The 21,917-nt window shown below is 40.7% G+C and overlaps 1 protein-coding gene across 4 annotated transcripts in view; it reads right to left on the reverse strand.

Moving 5' to 3' along the window:
• The window catches only part of nectin1b (nectin cell adhesion molecule 1b), a 156,124-nt gene that overhangs the window by 96,699 nt on the left and 37,508 nt on the right, over nt 1-21,917 (reverse strand). For all 4 annotated transcript variants that reach the window (XM_068317708.1, XM_068317711.1, XM_068317710.1 and 1 more), the window contains exons 2-5: nt 8,568-8,939; nt 6,721-7,020; nt 5,878-5,995; nt 1,232-1,383 (exon numbers count right to left, since the gene is read on the reverse strand). In XM_068317708.1, coding sequence (XP_068173809.1) covers nt 1,232-1,383; nt 5,878-5,995; nt 6,721-7,020; nt 8,568-8,939 — 942 coding nt within the window. The remainder of the gene's footprint in view (nt 1-1,231; nt 1,384-5,877; nt 5,996-6,720; nt 7,021-8,567; nt 8,940-21,917) is intronic.

The following is a 21,917-nucleotide window of genomic DNA, read 5'->3' on the forward strand; positions in this document are numbered from 1 at the left end:
TATGATCTGCAATCAACGAATAGGTATTAACAAAAAATGAGCGTGACAGAGTCTGCTAAACAAAACAACACCGCTAAATAAGGGTTGGTGCAGTGATTCCATGACAGTAGATGACTTTGTCAATTTCCATTTAGATAAATGAAGGCTGCTCATGACGCTTTTTGATTTCTATTACACACTACATGCCCTCCGACTTCGGTTGGACAACTTTTCACAATGAAGGTAATAAGATCACATTTTACAAATCTGCTTTGTCCTAGCCAGGCCTTTAACAGTTGAGACTCTTACACACACACACACGCACCCACGCACGCAGAAACACACACACACACACATACACACACACAGACAGAAAAAAATAGGTATGCAATGACACAGTAAGGCGCAGCTGTTTGTCACACCAAGCACCGCATTCCCAGAGACACAACATGAGTCGACATGCAAAGCGATGTGAGTTAGAACACCCCCACTTCCCAGAAACAAAGCAGCAGAAAGAGTAAAGGGGGACGTCATTCCAGTTCAACCAGAGCAAAACTGTGGCAGTCTCCGAACAGTACACACACAGCTGGTAGTGATAGTAGATTTGTAGTATATATTGCAACTTAAGATCTGGTAGATATTGTATTGTTTGACATTGTCAAACAGATATTGTCTCCTATGGATAAGAACCCAAAGGAACCTCAGCACTCGTGTGCCTACAATTACAATTGGAACACAAAGGAACTGAATCAGTTTTGTTTGGCTTTTTTTTTTTCCCAGAAGAAGAGACAATAGAGCGAATGCAGATCTCATCAGCAAGCAAAGCGCGAGTCGTTCAAAAAGATGTGAGCGTGATGAGAGCAAACTATGATCAATACAGTACTTTCACCTCAAACATTAATTTTCCTTGATGTTATTTTAGGTGCCAATAATGGACCTGCATTATACTGCTCACATTGCACAGTGTGTGTGGATCTCTGATACGCAAGCAGAGCAGACATTTTCTCATCTAACCTGCCACACAATGCGGCAGGAAGCCACAAAGCCAGCGAAGGTGGGAATTACAATAAGAACACACAGGCAAACTGCTCCAATAAGCTTGCGTGCATGTGCAAGGATATTTGTGTTTGTGGGTGCAGATGGGGGTCTCAGAGTCCCCGACAAGATTTTTGGCAGGGTACTGTATTGACATGAGCTTTGCCAAAGATGGTAAAGAGACAGAGAGTGTATGTGGCTGCTATTAACAACCTACCTGTGATGTTGACATCCACCACACCGGTACGGGTCCCGATGCCGTTGGTGGCGTCACAGACATATGTGCCAGCCAAGTCATAGTTCACTGGGCCCTTGAAGAACAGGGTGTTGTTCTTGATTTCCACATTACTGGGAAGCGAGCCGTTCAAACTGTGGTGAGAGAGAAGCAATAATACAGGCACCATAAAAAGGCAGTATTACACTAGGCCACAATAGAAAAAAACCCTCCCAGGAGCAGCAAAGCAATTCAAAGCACATGAAAAATACCGTCTCTAGTGCCAAACAAATGTGGATGTGTGTGTCGGGGTGAGGTAAATACCAGGAATACTTGACAGCAGTATATTTTCACCATCATCCATCACATCCAAACAAAATTAAGAAGACAGGAATCCCAACAGGTCCAAACAGGTACAACATACAGAGTTGAATCCTGAACACATACATTTTTTGGGCATGAATACATAAGGGGTAGGAGGAGGTTGGTGGTTGATGGTGTGTGTTGTTGTTTTTTTCCCGCTAAACCACAGCTCAGCTCACATGACTGAGCTCTAAAACTCTGGTGAGCTGTCAAGAGAAGCAGCTGATCAAGTGATAAGTGCAGCATCTACCAAATGCTAGGATGTCAATGAGAACTGGAGCCCGTTTCTCCTGCCTGAGGTGTTTGTCTTCATGGTTCACTATCTGTACTGTGTTCAGACTCGCTCACAAGCCACTCCTTTGATCAGGTCAGCACACTTAGAGATAATGCATCACGAGAGCACCAACCCTCCAGTCTTGTAACTGGACCTTGTATTGGAGGATGGAGGCCGAAAAATTTATCACGTTTGTGGGAATTAGCCATTTCCGATTGCATTCCCTAGAGCTTCATCAGCTGCTCTTATTGGACATAGTTCAAGTGGTGCAACAAACAAGTGCGAATATGATAGCAACTTTGTATGACTGTGGTGTCAGGCTATCTATTTTAATTTTGGGACCCACATAGAGGAACTTTATTAAATTGATTCAAAGTTTTAAAAAGTCTTATTTTTGTCTTGTAGCCTATGCGGTCATCCAAAACACCGGTGATAAACAAAACAACCCAATGTGATATTATCATTGTTGTGTAACCGAGCTTGTGTTGTATAAGTTTACAAAAAGATAAATGCTTTTTTAGCTTGACATAACCATAAATATCCAGAAACCTGCTGTTTATGGATATTGGTTCTATTGTAAATAAAAAAGTTTCGGGTACGTAGAGCTGTACAGGATGCTGGTGAGAAGAACCATTGTCCCGTCAAATTCATGATAGTTGCTGTACTTGCAGTAAATATGGAAACTACAGTTGGCACCTTGAACAAAAATGTTGCGGTAAAAAACTCCAGGTTTGCTGTCTGACGAGACACTCTGAGATCTATTGTTGTGTGAGAACATTAAAAACAATGCAATGCTCCATTTATGACAGTGAGATAAAAACAAAATAACATTAAAGAGTGATAACAAAATTAGGCCTCACGGTAACAATGGCCCCACTTCAAGCACTTGAGCAGTAAACAACCCATCAACAAGGCTCTTCAATGAGGACTGAAATACTCAGACAACTTAATTATTCTAAATTAATCTCTCATAAAATATCAGTTGCAAGCAGCTGATCCATACATGGTTAAATTCATTTTTTAAAGTCAGTACGAGAGGCAGACCATATTTCTTTTCAATAAAGTCCAGAGCTCAGAATAGAAGTAAGAGCAAGCTCTGTTCAGTTATTTTTCAAATACCACTACGATAGCTTATTTGCAGTGGAGCAGCAAAAAACACCTTCAATAAAATCTGTCATTATTCAATAATAGTTACCTTGCAAGCCTCTATCAAATGCTGAGTTCTGCAAAGCCCAATTGATTTGCTGCAGAAATGAAAGGCTGGCAAACTGCGATTCGCGAACCTACCGGGATATCTGCATTTGTATGAACTATCTGAATGTGTGTGTGGAGCCTGAGGGGCAGCAAAATGAAAGGCTAACAGCAGCTCGAGAGTGATTCAGATTCCCTGGTAACCATCTGATCTGCGTGTGTGCATGCATGTACGTATGTGATGTGTGCAGATGAGTGTGTGCAGAGGGTTCATTAACAGCAAAATTCATTATTCAATCAGGAGGTGGCGTTAAATTTAAGTACAAAAACAAAACAAAAAAAATGTATTAAGCTTTATTGCTATTTCTTATTAAACCTAACTTTGAGTCAACAGAAAATATATTAGATGATGCTGTAAAACTCATTACAAAGGAGAGACTGCTCTCAGTATTAAAAAAAAAAAAAGAAAAAAGAAAAAAAGAAGAAGCATATCTCCAATCAAATGTCTGAACGTCTGAATCGCTGGCCAGAAAACGTTAATGTTTAATGTTAGATGCTGGCCTAAAGTCTCCTTGAGGAGCTGTAGATAACATCCGCACTATAAAGTAAGTGTTTTTGTAAAGTAAAAGCGGCATCAGTATTAATCTCTGAGATGGCAGCAATGATGCTTTAGGACATAACTGACTTCATATCATTTAATCTTCTATTCAAAAACGTGTTAGTTTCATTCAGAGCTGCTGAACCAACAGTGTGCGTATAGTGGCCTGGTGATCACATGAGTAACACTTTTCATGATATACATATGTGAGCTTTTTAACTAGAGAAAAGTGAACTGAGATCATAAAAAAAAAAAAGAAAGAATATAGTGATAACACTGACTGAACTGGAGACTGAAAATGAACAGCTGTGAAGTGATATGCCAGCTGAATATCAGCTTTTCCACGAAGGAAAGAATAAAAAATTTAAGTCTTGACAAACCGGTTAAACATTTGTGATAATAAATAACTCCTCTTCCTTCATTTACTATTCTCCACATTGTATGCAGCATGAAATTAACAAATGTGACCTGGGAATGGCCTGCTATAAAGATTTGAGAAACAAACACATTTAAATAGGGTGTGTTCTCTCTTTAAGTCGACCCTATTTTAGTGCAGCTCCCCAGAAACCCATTTTGAGACATCGCTGCAGCATCGTGCTCTAGATGCTCTTGTGCTTTCTTTAAGGATTGCACTGTGTACTAGGCTTCCTGCAGATGCCACACGATGCTAAGACACAAAGAAAAATTATCAAATGTGAACAGAGGTGATAAAAATAAATACATTTTTGAATTATAGCTACAGAAATAGCCCCAATGCATTCAAATGAATAAGATACATATGATACAGTCAGTGTCTTTGGAAATGATGTAGCTTTATCTAATAGTCTTATGTGCATATGTATGTGTGTGTTTGTGGTACAGTGTGACGCAATCCAGCCGGCCTGTTCTGGTTCCTTCCACCGCAGCCTTGTGCTGACCTCCACAGTGGAGCCCAGGGGAACCTTCACAACAGATTTGGCATCTCATTTTCAGAGCAGCAATGGCCGTCCCCTCTTATCCGTCAGCACTGTGCCCTCGTCTTTCTAGATCACATCTTTCACCCGCCTCCTTTTCTCTCCATATCCTCCACTAACTTCGAATCTCTCTTCAGCTCTGCTAAAAAAAACTCAGATCTTCCCTATTTCATTGTCTTTCCACCATGTGTGTATCCACGTTTCTGCCCTGAGAGATAAATGTAAGCATGAGAAAGAGAAAAAAGTCCCCGTGCCTCATTAAAGTCCAGCATTAAAGGGTTCATACAGTGAGGAGCACAGTGGTCTAGTAATCCACATCCACTTAAGTCCAGAGACATATTTCCCAACTCTGCCTCCACTGAACAATCATAGAATAAATTACAACATCTGGCTCTCGTTTTTAACCATATCGCAATTGTGGATGAAACCGCAATACCAGGACAAATGTTGCTTTGTATTCAAAGTGTTTCACATTATTTTTCTTATTGTATCAGTGCAAATTATCTCATCAATTCTGTATTTTCACAGTATTCTCTATGTCTCAGTGCTGATACTTAAAGTTAATCATTGCTGCATGAACAATTTTTATGCCATTACTCAGAGAAGAGCAAACCCAGAGTTATTTGGAGACACTCAGATGCTGTAGAAACGTGTTTGTATCTTTTCTTACTCATGTATTTACACGGATAGTCGCTGAGGCAAAAACACTGATCTCAGACCCGCGGTATGCCAGATTAGTTCTCAGCCCTCTCCTTCATGTGGCAGGGTCAAACTGCCACTTTCTCTGACCTCCAAAGAACACAGCACCGCTAACAATGACACATCCTCCCCCTTCTACCTGCATGCTGGTCTTCAGACTTCAAAGCAAAATGCTAAAAGCAAACTCAACCCTGTTCTGTTTGTATTTATCTCCTAGTATCTGTGACCATCACGTGGATAGGGGTGTGTGCTGCTCCTTAATAGACCCACTGTGTTCTGTGTCAGCACCAAGTCTTATCTTCATTACAAGTTTATAAGCCAACAAATAAACAAGAGTATGAAAGAGGCTGGTGTGTTTTTATCTTTGAAGATTAATTTCTTGCCTATGCCATAAAAAAAGGACTGTCTCCGACAAGGACATTCTATAAAATTGGCTTGGCAAACCTTCCACAAAAAATGTCTTTTTTTTTGTTTTTGCAATGAGAAACTCAATTTGAAAGAAACAACACAAGCCATGGTATCTTGTCTTAAGAGGGTTCACAGGTTTTGGACAGGCTCTAGCCGGACTCACAGTTTCCACTGGTAGATCGTGACAGGGGGGTTAGCATCAGCCCTACAGGTCAGCTGAACATTCTGACGATTCAGATACCAGTTCCCATCAAAACCCTCGATCTTCACCTCTGGTTCATCTGCAAGGACGAGAGAGTGTGAGTCAGTTTATCCTTCCACAGCATATTCTTAAAACCACTGTTGCATCATGGTATCAAGTCTTGAAAGAGGTGTTATTTGCATTTTTTTTTTTACATATTTTATTTTGATAATAACAATTTTGGAGGGATATTCACAAATAATATTCACTTTAATGAGAAATAGATTTTTGCTGACGTCTCCCAAGAATCTTTTATAAGCGGGAGTATCTATGTAGCATCACAATGCTTTAGTTATAAAGGTATAGTTTGACACATTCCACATAAGTCATAAAAAAGAAACATACAACACTTGCCTATTGTGGGATTGTGGCCGTATTTTGATAAATTGCTTAACCTTAGAAAAGTCTGAATCTAAGAAAAAAATAAAATGTACATGGTAAACACACATTAGGCTAAGTATTACGTACACAGAAGTATGAAACTTACCAACTGTAAGTTAAAAAATTGGTAATATTCTCATTTACTGATGTGCCACAGTACACAGTGCACATTCAGCTACTTCTTTTAAATGTGTGCATATGGAAAGGTTTCTGAGCTTTCTTTGTTTACTGTAAACTGGGAGAACTGGTTTACTCTTGCAGCAGGAAATGAAAATGCTGTGGTTTACTTTTGGGAGAAGAAGATGGCCAGCGGGGAAAAAATCCACCTGCTCATTACATAAATGCAATATGAGTCATTGAGAACACCTGCATATGGATTCTTACACTGCACGTTGAGCACCACGCTGTCTGTGATCTTTTCATTCCGATATGTCACAATGCAAGTGAGCTTCTGTTTATGGGTCTCGCGGCTCGGCACCACCACATAGTTACTGCGTACGGTCACTGTTCCATTTTGATTGCGAGTCTCCTGGAAAGTGGCTTCACCCTTCAACCTGGTGTCCCATTTGATCAAACTTGGAGGCTTCCCATTGGCTGACACGCACGTAGCAACGGTCATCTTGCGCTTCGGGGCCCTGGCAACAATCGTGGGTGTCGTCAAGGTCATACGAGTCATAGGTCGAGCTGCAAGAATGGAAGGATGAAAATTAAAAAAAAAAAAATGTAAGCAATAACAACTTATTATACAGAAATCTCGGATGGGGGGAGAGTTCTTTTTTGTTTCCATCTCATTTTTCTAATTTTGACTTTCACCTTTGAAGTAAATTGAAAGATGGGAGATAAAATCAGCGCTGTAACTTGAATCAGGTAAAGCTTTGTTTTTTCCCTCTTCAAGGCTGAAGTAGTTGTCAAAGCTCTCGCAGATGTATGACTCACATGTCTACACAAATGTGCAGTTTGACTCCTTTGTGAATTGACAATTAGCGATATACTTGGAGTACATCAAAAGGCAGACCTGAGCTCAAGCATTAGTGCGAGAGATAGACCGAGAAGAGGGTTCTAGCACAATTGCGAAAGCTGGACCAAGAAAATGGCTCTGTGGACGTTGTTGACTGGTTATCTGCACAGGCTCCTCAATTCATTCAGACACAAAGCCTAAAAAAGACCTTGAAGGCTCGCTGACACAAAACAGTACTTAAACCAATGCTTTTTCCTTTAAAAGGGACTTGAAGAAATGCACAGCAACACTTAAGTTCTTATTAAATCTTTAAATCAGTCAGCCAGTACTCTACCTTTTCAAAGCTGCCTCTTTCCAAGATAAACTGTATCTCACTCAGTTTTTTCCCCCTTAGGATGAGATTATTAAAACTAAATTACTCACTTTGAAGTAGCCTTATTGATTTCCTTTTCAGCTGCCATTTTTATTGACCATTCTCTGCAGCTGGTTCCTTTAACATACGAGATTTGAGTTTTTTGAGGGGGTTGGTCTTAAACAAAATGTCACCACAATCATCTCATCATGATGTGGTCAGAATGATACAAGATCCATGCTATGCATGGCTGTTGGTGCTTATCACCAATCACAGACTGGGACTTTGTATGTGATAGTGTCTCCTTTAGACTACAGTAGCACATGTGAAGTGCTCCAAAGGAAATTTAATTATTTCAAAGCAAGAAAAGCACATGCCAATTTGAGGACAGCAGATCTGTTTTGACTCTCAGTCTTTCACTGAAAAGGGAAATGTCTGATTGACCCAATTTCATCTGATGGAAAATGATATAAATCACTTCTTTTATCCTTTATGTCAAACAGAACCAAATTAGGATAGAAGCACTGAAGCAATATTACTATTTATTTAACTCGATGTGGACTTGATTCTTTTTCATTGTTGCGTAGTTTCTTTTCCATTATTTGTGGAGGCTTGTTGGTACTGATGTATTTATTGTTTGTTTCTTCAGCTAAACAATGTTTAGCTACCAAAGACTACTGGAACAACCGCATCACAAATCTAATTCCAGTTTTTCTTTAAATCCTATCAAAAGCTGATAATTTGGAAATAAGCGCAGAAAAAATTTAGGAGTAAAAATAACATCAATGATGTTTCTAAATGTGCTTGTAGACAAACAGGAATTTACATTTTATAACTCATTTGAAAAAACAGACACGCATATTTAAGTCACACAAGCCATTACATAAAACCTAAACTGTATGTGTGGCTACATAGTCCTACCATATACAGTGAGGTTGACCATGTTCTCCCGGTTCCCAGCAGGAAATGTGGTGTACTCGCAGATGTAGGCAGCTTCATCAGACAGTTGTAGGTTTGAGAACACGATGGTGGTGTCCTCTAGCAGGGGTGTACGATGGCGAACAGCAGCCTGCTTGAAGCTGACCCGTTCCTTGAAAGGTGGCAATACGGACACGCCGAGCGCAGGGTTCGCTATGGCTACATTCTGTTTGGTGCCGTTGAGGAGTTTCTGCCAGGTGACTTGAGAGATCTTGACTGGCGGATTGCTGTTGATGAAAATGCAGCGCAGTTCCACTTGTGATCCGACAAAGCCGGACTTACTGGGGTCCATCTGTACCATCTGTCCATCACCACCTAAAAGTTACAGACACAAAACAGAGAGGGGAAAAAAAAACATTTAATTTCAATTAGCAAGCATTGAAAGCCAGGCACAGCTCCTCGGTCAGTAGTAGTAGGTATGTGCACTGAAAGTCAATGAGTCGATGTAGCCTCCTGGGGAGCATATGCACGCATACCATTCACAGTCACACTCACGGATTCACACACGCCAGTGATGACACAGGAGCTTATATATCAGTATAAATGGTTGGCACATGTTGGTAGTTACATGCGGAAGCTGGGAGAGTTATATGTTGTTATCCATGAGGGAATAGCCTCAAGTGAGGGGGAAGGACTGAGAGGTAGCCAATGTGTCACTAATGACTGTGTTAAAGGGCGGTGAGCTGGAGCACAGCTATCTTCTGCTGTCTGCTCCTCCTACCAAGCAACAAGCTGCCTACCTCATTGTAATTTTAATTACTTTTCACTAACAAATGCTTCATTGGCTGCCTGGAGCTTCTATTAAAACAGAACAGAGACTTTGGTGGCTCCTGTTAAAAACCCATTTGTCATTTGAAAAAAAAAAAAAAACTATTACTCTAACCTCTGTTGTGAGGAATCTGTTGGCAAAAAGAAGGTCAATTGGTAGATAATTTCTACATCTTGGCATTAGAAGTATGTTTCAGACAACCTTATTCGATCTAGACCCGGAAAGACGACTGATAGAATACAACCTGGCTGTAAGGATCAATGATCAGCACTATGATTACCGCATCATTTATTAATAAAATATACTAAACATTTGGTAGTCCCAGCATCTCAAGAATTGAGGATTTTCTTCTTCATGGCATTTTAACTTGAACATCTTTGGGTATTAGTCTATGGCTTGGGACAATGGAAAGATATTTTTTCTGTTTTTATGATCTTTTATTGAATAAAAAATCAACTCATCTATAAAATAAAACTTCAAAAAAATCCTCATGCTAATTAGGAATTGTTGCAGCTCTTATTCTATCCATGACACTCCTGTCATTCTTCTTTCTTTCGTCACCTTAACCGCTGCGGGCTCCTCAGTCCTGTTGTCTTTGTTACTTTGCACTTAGATTTATGTTGTTTTCCAGGTAAAGTATGTTGATGCACCATTTCCTGGTCCAACAACCTCACACTCGGCTAGTACTGACAAGCAGCCACAGCTATAATTATCTCCGATAGATCTGTGAGCAGCCACAGGAAGAAAGAGTGAAATTCCACCATAATCACTTTGGACTCATAAAGCAACCAGTGAATCAAGTCATGAACTGAGAGAAAATATGGTATGGTCTCAAATGGTGTACTGGGGGATAGACACACGCACCGCAAACAGAGTGGCTCTTTAACACTGAGAAACAGCATCACAGTGATGGATAATCGTAGCATTCAGTATTCAGAGATAAAGTTCTCACAGCGGGCTTTAAAATACGAAAAAATATGTGAGAGCGGTCTCTTTATGTATACACCCACTGGATACAATATCTGATGTGGTTTGTCTTCAACTATACAGGAATCTGAAGTACGAAGGAGGGGAGGGGGGGTCTGTTTGTACACACTGTCAAACTGTTGAAGCATAGGCAGTGGTTGCTTTTTATTATGAAAGCTGCAGATAGTCAGCTGAAGGACACCGGGACAAAATGCATGCATTACGAGAAAAAATAGTTGGCACAGACTTTTGCTAGAAGGAAATTAAGATGAACACTGTACTTGTTTCCATCCTTCACAGTGGTTGCACCACTGTCAGGTTGAATGACTTCTAGTGGAAAGCAGTGCATTACAGGAGAAAAGCAATTTCTATTTGTTGTTATATCCTTTCACTTGTGTGTGTGTGTGTGTGTGTGTGTGTGTGTGTGTGTGTGTGTGTGTGTGTGTGTGTGTGTGTGTGTGTGTGTGTGTGTGTGTGTATATATATATATATATATATATATATATATATATATATATAAATAATATAAAACAAAAAACAATGTGACAACCTTTTGAAGTTACTAAGTGCGAATCATCTTTCATTTCCTCCTTGCCACATCAGCAGCACTATCTCTATAGTGGTTTAAACTTCAGGGATTGGCAATGACAGATTGATTTACTAATACAGTTTGACAGGGAGGACTGGCAACCTTGTCATCTGTACCTTGAGAAACACCTGTGTCCTTGTGCACCTCAGGACAATGCTTAACTTCATTTTATCACAGCTCAGATTACCAGTTGTGGCAGCTATAGTTAGATATTTTCTTTGAAAAGTAAACACAATTTACTGTGCAACAACGCTGTTTAAAATTTAATCTTAACTGTGCATGTATGGGGCTGTAAAAACTCATAAATATGTACCTGGACAAACTTCAACCACTTCAATGCTAAAACAATATTGGCAGGGGCTGACTGAAAAGCTGAATCCCCTCCCTCCCTCGCTCTGCCCCTTCCTTCTCTGAGCACCATGCTCCCAACTCAGATTGAAAAAATAAACAGCAGCTCATGCAAATGGAAACTAGTGGAATAGGTATAATTACACAGCCACAGAGCCCAGATCCCCTTTGTCAAGGGCCAAGGGTGCCCACAGGGACCCTTTTCACTCAAAGACCGGAGGAGTCCTTGGCTGACCACACAGTAAAGGTATAATTACAGACTACACCACAGACCGGCCAAGCCATTGAAGAGCAAATCCATATGCATAAAAGAAGCACTGAGGAGGCAGACTTTTGTGGCTGGCTATGGGAGCAATTGGTGCGGTAACAAAAGAAAAGGAGAGGAAGGAGAAAAGCACAGGAGATGCACGCGTGTGGAACGAGAGACAAAGAGGAAGGCGGAGCTGTAGGGAGATTTGTAGGTGTGCTGCAGGTTTGAGGCTTGCTGGAGTTGTCATTTGTCCTGCAGCTGCTTTGTTCTTGCACTGACAAGATGGTGGCGACTGGGGGGCAGCTGGAACACACCTGAGGATAGACACTACTTTTAGAGTTGCCAGTAAGAGATATTTATGGAAGGGAAAGCAACAGGACAAGCAAAGCAGAAAGTATGCCCAGGCTGGCAGAATGTTAAAAAAAAAAAGGAGAGTGGTTTGATTCACATGAGCTGACTTGGAGAAAGGGGACATAAGGGGCACTATTAAAACAGCTGCTGCACCATATGGCCCTGCACTGATAGAGACTCACAAGGCCTCAGCACAGAGTTGTGCAGAAAAAAAAAATTTGACTGCAAAAAGATCCAACCAACCAGGGAGAAAGGATAAGGATTTTCTCTTTGTGTTGTTTGCATACGTTGCATTGGACAATACATGACACACACTGAACCAGGTAAAAGGTTGGTGTCAAATGGCTTGTACAAGAAAATACTGGACTTTGACTTGGACTACAAATAGTTCAGGTCATAAATGCTACATGTTGAAAGTTGTGTCAATCCTATTATTATTCATGTAGGAAAACAAATGTGAAGTGCAAGCTTGATTCTTCTCTGTAACCAATCAAAAATAACAGAGAAACATGACATAAACATTTAATATTTTTTTGTTGTCTCGGTTACAGAAAGAAGAAAAAAACATTTACAGTTTTTGATGCAACTGTTGATTCCCAGAGTAAATCCAGAGTCCTACATTCAAAACAGCATCAACAACACCACAAGATCTTTGAATACGCATCCCAAAAAGCATGGACAGGTTTTTGTTTTGGGTTTTTTTCCATAAAATAAGTTGGCAGGTCAACTCATTGTCCTATTTCCCTTAGCTTAACAAGCAAATAAACGTTCTGAAAGAATTATTGGCTCATTTACTGATACTGGGGTCATTCTGATCCAAAAGAAATCTATTCACACCCAAGTCAAATAAAGTTGAGAATAATTCACCTCCAACTGCTGCAGTGTGACGAAGGAAAAAATAAATTACAACTCTGCATATTTTAGACGATGCGCTCATTAATGTTTTCTATTTAAAGCTTCGCCAGGCAACTTGGCACATTGTCAGTCCCACATGGCAGTGTGATGCCGCTGTTTGAAGTTTTCAAACTTGAAAATCTGTAAAATTAAACAAATTTGGTGTTGTCATTTAACTGCACTCTCCCTTATACCTCAGTCATTCATTCATTTTCCTGACCGCTTCATCCGTACACTCCGGGCGCGACGCCAGTGCACCGCAGAGCTACACAGGGACATACAAACACACACACACAAACACACTCACTCCTATGGGTTATTTGGAACGGCCAATTAACCTGAAGTGTATGTTTTTGGAGGTGGGAGGAAGCTGGAGAACCCGGAGAGAACCCATGCAGACAGGGGGAAAGCATGCAAACTCCGCACAGAGCGGGACTCGAACCCTGAACCGCCTCACTGTGTGGCGACAGCGCTACGCACTGCGCCACAGTGTCGCCCTTTTTCCTTAGACCTAATTCTTGTATTCTAATTAGCTTTTAGAGATGCCTGAACAGTTAATGTTGTCGCTAGACTGTGAGTTCCCTCGACACAAGAAGGTGAGGTTTCCTTCTACATGATGATTTCGTATTGGGAATATATCCCTGATCTTTAGTAACTTTTACTAGAGATGACTTTTGGATTTGAGCCAATAAATCAGACCAATTTTGCAAGATAAATGTCTTGCCAAATGCAGCTTTATAGTTTAGAACATGAAGGCACATCACTTCATTGTACTCAAGATGTTTTGGTGCTCCATTGTTACTTAACTGGAATACTGATGGATAAAATGTGGCTTGAGTCTCTCAGGATAATGACTGTTTAATGTTGTCCTAGTTCCCACAGCAATCCCCCAGGCCCCAGTACCCCCCTATTCATGACCACACATGGGCTGGTGAAGGGCAATCCAAATCTCATGTTTTATACACAGACAAAACACGCCCATTAGCTGCTTGTTTGTTCCCCCTGTGAAAACACTGAGCGTTTCATAGCTCAACAAGTTGCATTTTGCTTCTGTTATTGATAAATACATTTTTTGAAAGCCTTAAGTAAAAAAAAAAAAAGGCACTGCTCCTGGGAATATCTGGATCAATGTTACTGTTCTGTAGGCTTTATAGTCATTCATTCATTTTCAGAACAGCTTTATCCACCATAGCGGGTCACGGGGAGCTGGAGCCTATCCAAGCTGTCTTAGGGTGTGAGGCGGGGCAAACTCTGGGTGCGACGGCACTGCGGCGTGAAGCCACAAAAAGACAGACAACCATGCACGCTCACAATCACACTTTGGGCAATTTGGAACTGCCAATTAACCTGAAGTGCATGTTTTTGGATGTGGGAGGAAGCCGGAGAACCCAGAGAGAACCCACGCAGACACGGGGAGAACGTGCAAACTCCGCACAGAGCGGAACTCGAACCCGGAACCGCCTTGCTGTAGAGCGACAGCAATACCCATTTTTTTACGATTAAACATTTGGCATGTAGGCTTTAATACGTTTAAATAGGGTTATAACTTTAGATGGGGTCTTCCTGTCTTTTTGTTTTGTATTACTCTTTGTTGACCATGAGCATCTACTTTTTTCAGATTAAACTGATTCTGTGTCACAGAATCAGTTTAAATCTACACTCGACACTATTTGATGGTACTTCACTAGGGTCTCTTGAGTAAACAATGATGTACCTGCCAAAGCAGCTCTCTTTACCCTATGTCTCTCCAAGCACACATTGAACTGCAGAGGAAAAGCAAAACTTCACTGGAACAGATGGTTAGTAGACCTGTTCTTAATTTTCCACTATCTGGTTCAAATTTGAAATAGTCTTGTTCACTTGCTCATTGAGGACAATGTAACACCTGCTGTGCTGTAAATGTTAAAGATTATCAAGAATATTTATTATGTCAGGAAATTTCCCAATCTGGGATTGCTCCATGAAGGGTGCTGTTCGTTTCATTTTAACTGTTCCTATTGGCTCTACATTAAGGGGGAGGAGGGCGTGATGGTTGAGTGCATAAGCACAGACTCCCGCATTTTCCACAGGGGTTATAAAATTACAACTTTCAAGTTGGCAGCGCAAGGCATCAGCCAGTCGACAGTATGCACTGATTCTTACCTAATAGAGCTGCATACATTGTTTCTGAGGCACAGCCACAAACCCACACACATGCCCCTCGAGCAGCTTTAAGGCATTCCAAATGTCTAGGGGATGCATTCGTTTGCTTGAAACTGAGCTTCTCATCTTATTTCAGCAGTATAATGATTCATGTTAGAATCAAACACTGGGAAATCCAGCCACTCAAGTTTCAAAGAACCATAGATAGATGAAATCATGGAGTATACAAGGTCCTTTTTTAGGGCCCCTAGGTATCAACTTTAGATTCTGTACAAACAGTGGGAAACAATGCCTGTGGACACTCTGTAATTAATGATTTTTTAAAATTCTGGTCTAATAGGAAATATGCTCAAAGTAATCTGGGATTTCAGTCGTCTTTGACCGCGGCAATGGCAAATAAAGCTGTGCCAAAAATAAGGCTTTTGCCCGAAAGACATACAGAGAGAGCGAGAGAGAGAGAGAGAGAGAGAGAGAGAGGGACAGAGAGAGAGAGAGAGGGACAGAGAGAGAGAGAGAGAGAGAGAGAGAGAGAAAGATCGATTGTAAACGCAGTAACACGGACCATTGACACCCCCCACCACCACCACAGCCTAACTAAACAAGGCCACCAGTTTCGGTTCCATGACACAAAATAAACACCACTGACGTCACATGACTCAATGGTGAGATGACATCACCTCTGATATTTGATAGCAACTGTCAGTAAATAAAAGGCCGGCTACGAGTGAAAGAGAGGGTAAGATCTCAGGCCTGGTAAATAAATGACTGTGAGTGTTTCAGTTTGCTTGTTTGCTTGTTTGACTGAAACTGAAGAAAAAATGCTTCACCGCTTCCACGTATTGCTGTGGTGTGTTCTTAGAAATAAAAAAAAAAACTGCAGTTACAGAAAACACAGTTTGATGATATTACGGTTTATCCGACAGACATAAAGTCAAGAGGATGGTGTGCACTTAACACGGACCACACAATCAGTCAACAACGTATCTCATCCACAGAATGGGCTCAGACAAAGACGATGTGCTCCGGTTATTTTTCAATAATGTAAAAGGCGTGCAGCAGAGTGACGCATTAATGCCTGAGACAGGTCAGGCCCCGGCGGCTGCAGGTAGGCTCAGAGCCAAGGAAGTAAGGGTTTGGGTATCGTTATGTAAATGAGAGGTTTTTGTGAATTACGCCATAGACAGTGAGATTGAATCATTTAGGGTTAGATGTGGTGAGCAGATTACAGCACTCAGGATATGAAAGTGGAGGAGAGACCATATTGCATGGAAATGTAGCGTTAGCACAGGGTGACATGGAGTCTGTGTCCACATTTCTTATGACACAGCCAACATCATGGTGCATAACACGCTGAAGGAGCACGCCTCCACTCACACTCTCGAGTTAGTGAGCAGCCCGTTGTGACAAGGTCAGGGACCTGCAGACCTTCCTTTATGGAATGGTACAAGAAAATTCATGTTGATCTTTATTAAGTTCGTATTACCTCCCTGTAACTTCTCTTAAATTCAGTTTTTGGTTCTGGCTGGTGTTAAATTCACTTACATAAATCTTGTACTGACAGTCACTCACTGGGCATTTTTCAATTTTCTGACATTTTACAGATACAAAGAAATCACCTGGAAAAAGTCAGAAGAATAACTGGTAATAAGGTACAATTTGTTGCAGCTTTGAACAATGCTGATTGTGACATTTGCTTCCATGAGCTGGCATTAATGCACTTATATACTACAAACATATGACCTGAATATGCATTAAAGCAACAAAGTATGCTGAATCCTCAATAATACTTTCTGGAACAGGACATATGGAATGGGGTTGACTCAGGCTTGGCTGGCACCACAGCACCACTATATACCTCTGTTAAGCTCTAAGCAAATGTAGCATGAAATGCATATAAAGTCCTGCCAAAAAGTGCTGAGAAGGAGTCTGGCCCTGGACAACCATGCATGACAAATCCTTCTCTCACACCATCTGTTCCATTGTCCACAAGTAAAGATAAGTGTTGCATAGAGCACAAATATTGAAAACTACCGTGTGATAATGCCGAGCACGAGTGTCGGACACATTATTAACATTATGTCGGAAATTTGATGTCAGAAATCGAATGACTATTTAGCTAAATTGGACGATGGGCTATTGGTTGTGCATACAATTAAGAAATAGATGTGATTTGGAGACTTTGTGCTGCGAGAAGCCCTCAGGTGGGTTTAAATCCATATATTTTACAAGAGGTGACCTGTAGAAATAGTCTGTGAGAACATATAATGATGGTTTTGCCATTTGACCTATGCCGACCTTTACTGAGGGAAGTTTTTTCTACATTTTTGACAAATGCCAGCTGGTTTCTTCCAGGCATACGAGGAGGAAAAAGCCTTTAGGTGGTTAAAAAGAGAGAGTGTCAGCCTAGGAAGAAACACTGTTGCATGACCAGTAGCTTACTAAACGAAGCCAACAGAATGCATAATCAATATTTGATTAGAGTCCCTTTTTCTCAGATATTTCCTCTCTGCATTATGGCGGAACAGCCTCCAAAGACTTCTTGAAAGAAATTAATGTTGTGAATATCATAAATCTTTAAAGATGTGTTAAAAAAAGGGGGGTGGGGGGTGGCTGTCATCAAAGTGCATCTCTAATTGTGGCGGGCACATCAACAGGACAGCAAGGCTAATGTGACCGGTTCTGTCTGCTGATGTGTTGCACTGAATTATTTTCCTCTAGTATTGCCAGTGCGGGTCACTTATACAGTAGAGCCATTAACATATAGGAGAGGGACTTCAAACTCCAGCTGGAGCGAGCAGCAAACTGACGTCCCAGTCTATCAATTAACAACCGCATTTAGTATGTGACTTTGTCATGACCACAATGGAACTCAGACTAATGCAGCGTATTAGTTGTCACAATAGCAAATAGTCCATTACCAGCCTTCAATTCACATCTGATGGTCTCTGGATCCAAAGTGAACAAAATCAACACAGCAGTAATATCCATTTAATACTGAAATGAACTAGTCATTTCTGTGCACGTGTACATGGAATTAAGTACAAATAAACATGATTATGAATTTTGCCCTGCAGTCACATCATTTAGGCATGGATTAATACCTCGTTTTCACCACTGGAAGAACGCTGTGCACAGTTACTTAAACTGATAAAATTAGATATGCTACACTCATTTTATCTCTGAACATGTTATCCTGTTATTTGATTTTTTTCTACATCCATAATGCATGTGCATATTTAATAAGCATTCATTTCTGCACTAATAATGAGACATTCAAGGATATGATCATTTCACTTCTCGCACCCTTGATTCTGGACGGGATTGTTGAAAGGGTTGGGCAATAACACAAGTTACAGCACAAGCATCAACATGTATGATGTATAAGCAAAAGAACAAACAAACAAAGAAATAAAAAATCAGATTGATACAAATGTGTGATGCTACATGGGAACATACAGTATTTCATCATAAATTTTGGATTCTGTCTTTTGCCAAAAGTGTTTCTTTTTCATGTGTGATTCTATCATAAATCTCTATGAAATCCAGCGGTTTACTGTAGAAAAGTAAGACCAGGCCTGAACCATTTCCTAAACCACACCACACATCTTTCCAAGGAGAAAAAGGCTCCCTGTTCCACATACATATAACACTTGGAATGCTCACCACATCTCAGGACCATGTTCGTATTCTGCTGCATGTGCTTTCCAGCTGCGATAGAGTATTGTCTTTCCCATCAGCTGCCGAGCTTCTCCATATGTTGTACTTTCTGACAGCTCTCTATGTTTCCATACATATTTCAGCGCATCATGTTTGAACTATGAGTATGATATAGCTCATCTAATTCATCATTTTGACTTCATATCCATTGCTCATTACTGGCCAGCACGGGTAGGAATAACAAAATTTGGTAAATTTAGAGCAATTTATTGTTATTTTTATTCTTCAAATTCAGCAATTTATCATTCATTCTTCACACCGTGGGATTATTTTTTTAAGAGGTTTGGAAGAACACATCAAATACCAGTAAAAAAAATGTCTCTTCACAATCTTCCAAAGAAAGCAACTGGCATGGAGACATAAGTATGTAACCACAAAGCCACAGAAAGGGGAAAGGAGCAGTCTGAAAACTGAGTAGGGTGGTATGAGTTACTCCAGGCCCCAACTACATGTTGAACAATGCGTATTGACGCATAAGTCCAGGAACACCAGAACCCTTCACTGCTTTCTAAAAACTTTCTCAAAGCTTTCTCCTAAAATGTGGCAGGAAACAAAAAGGATGTGAGCATTTATCAATCATGGGAATAAAAAATTATAAATTGGCTTTAGGTTTCATGTGAAAACAGTGGGTGGGCTGTGGGCTGAAGCAAAAAAAAAGGAAGAAAAAAAAAGAAGCAAGATAGGAAATGAACTCAGAGCCCCCCCCCCCCCCCCCAACCCCCTTTTTGCACCCCAAATATGTAGTTGATGGTGAGATTTCACATGTTTAGTGTTGAACTGCATGCAATTAAACCCAGGTTGCAGGCAGTGGGATTAGGAACCGTTGTTAATTGCAACTGTTTAGTTTGAACATTACTATTAAGCAGCAGTAGATAGAGCGTGGCATGCAGAGAAGAAAATCTACAAAGAGGAGAGAGCTCCCACTCAAAAAGCTGATTTTGGGGCTCACACAGTGTAATTTCGGAGCGGCTAAATGGTAACCGTGCAGTGGCCCTGATGACAGCTTACTATTAACTGCTATCAAACGGACACCGTAATTGCCCCGTGTGTTAAAAGATATTGTGCAGTCAAACTTCAAAGCGGGCCAATTCGGACTTGAAATGCAGAAGTATGCACAGTGAAATGAGCCTCTAAGAATGAAATGGGTTCTGGCTCACAGGGCTTTGATGAAACAAAGAAAAAAGTATAGCTGACAAATCCTGATAGTGTATCACTATTGATCAGAGGCGGGGAAAGTGAAGCAGGCAGTCACAGTGAGATTCAACAACTCAATTAGGTTGTATTGAAGTCCCTGTCACTCACTCTACCAATGGAGGAACATGACTTTTTTTTTTCTTTTGGAACGGGAAAAAGCTGATAGCATGCTAGGCGTGAATGAGCAAGGGGGACTTCCAGTGAGCCAGCGTCCGTCTTGTGTGACATTTACACAAAAATTAACACATGCCTGCAGGGACATAAAGCGGTCCTTTCATGCAGAATTGTTATCGGACGCTTTTTTAGAGTTTTGTTGTCAACTAAGAAAAGTGTATTAGTACCAGCAAGGAAATCCACCTAAAACTATTTTTTAAGCCACAAACAAACTTCATCCCAGGAGAAATAACTCATGAGGACACCTACAATGTGACATTAACGATGTTTGAAATCTGCTGACTAGGTTGAGACTGTGCTCAAGCTAACTCAAAAAAAGTCCATTGGGAGCCTGTGTGTGAAATAGGTGTACACTGCATGTACAGGCTTTTACCTCAGGGCTGCAGGAGTATTACTTGTAGCTCTTAGCCTCGCGTTACCCTCCCCTTACTGTGTCTATACTGCGGGTTGCTCATTGTTTGACAGGATTGACAAGCTCCCTGGTAGAGCTGATTAAAAGCTTTAAGGTCAAAGAAGTGGGACAAATATTGAGCGAACACCTGTCTCCTGGCTGAGAGGCAGTCTCCTACTGGGTGTGTCCTCCATTGGTACAGGATCAATGGCTCCATTAAGACCCAACATGGACTCCTTTATTTTATTTTCCTGACAGCGCTACTTTGGCTTGCAAATAATCTTTCACTTGGCTTTTCCTCTTTTCACTTCCCTCTGCTTCTCATGCAGCAGCACTGTCAAAACAGGAAAGTGGTGTACTCAGTATGAAATGATCATGGCTGTTTACAGTCAAGGACATTGGTTATACTTTGCTCGTGCTTAAAAATGTGTAGAATAAACCTACAGTGACAAGCCCTTTTTTTTTTTTTTCAAGTTACAGATTTAATTTCATCATTCATTTCACCATCGTGGTATGAATAACTTTGAGAGCCTGCCTGGCCTCTGAAGATTTGCTAGAGGATTACAGATCATTAAAGAGATGTTTGAAGTTCACTTGAAGCCTCTCCAAAAAGTTACCTAAATCATAGGTTTTATTTAGTCATGGCTGCATGTTTTCACTAGCATTTTCACCTTTTTTCCTTTTTATTATGGAAAGAATAAGAGGGTTTCACATACTGCAAAAGGTGGTCATGCACACTGGAGCTATAATCCAGAAATGGACATTTCAATTTACCCCGGCCTGAGTTTGAAAGATGGTGTATAATGATACCTGCTTCTGTTGATACCTTGCCGATTTCATCCCCTCTGGTTGGTTTTCCACTTGGAACATCACAGGGGAGAATATAACCCTCTTCTGACATTGTATCTCACAATAATCTATAAAATGAAACATAATGCTATACCTTTAGCCATGGGATAAGACTTCAAGGCATGGGTGACTTTCAACAAAAGCTATCTGGAACCATGTCCCACACACACCACTCATCACTACTTTCATCTCCAGAGTGCTTCCATCTCCACAGCTCTCCGGATCCATCCCCCACGCATTCACCTAGCTTGTCTGTCCTGTTATGATTCAGTAGTTGAATACAGAGGTGTATTGTGTTTCAGTTTTTATCACTTTAAAATGCTTCTTATCTTCTCCATGCAGTGAGAAAATAAATTAAGTGAACAAAACTGATATACTTAAAGAGTGAAACAAAAAAGAAAGAAAGCGTGCTTATTGGAGCTGTGTACTTGTAATGGTCACTACACCAACTCGTCAAACAGTGATGCTCCGCAGAATGACACGGACACGTCTTCAGTCTGTGGCTTCACATTTACATATTTGATGAAGCTGTATCCCATCACTAAAGTGAAAGGAGCATATTCACACTTCTCCAGTAGTAGTTTCAAACAAGCGTGACACTCAGTTTGCGGCAGAAAGAGTCAAAAGCGTTGAAAAGTTACTTCACATTTCCATTTGCA

The sequence above is a fragment of the Antennarius striatus genome, chromosome 6 (genome assembly GCF_040054535.1).
Source record: "Antennarius striatus isolate MH-2024 chromosome 6, ASM4005453v1, whole genome shotgun sequence".
In the NCBI taxonomy this organism is placed as follows: domain Eukaryota; kingdom Metazoa; phylum Chordata; class Actinopteri; order Lophiiformes; family Antennariidae; genus Antennarius; species Antennarius striatus.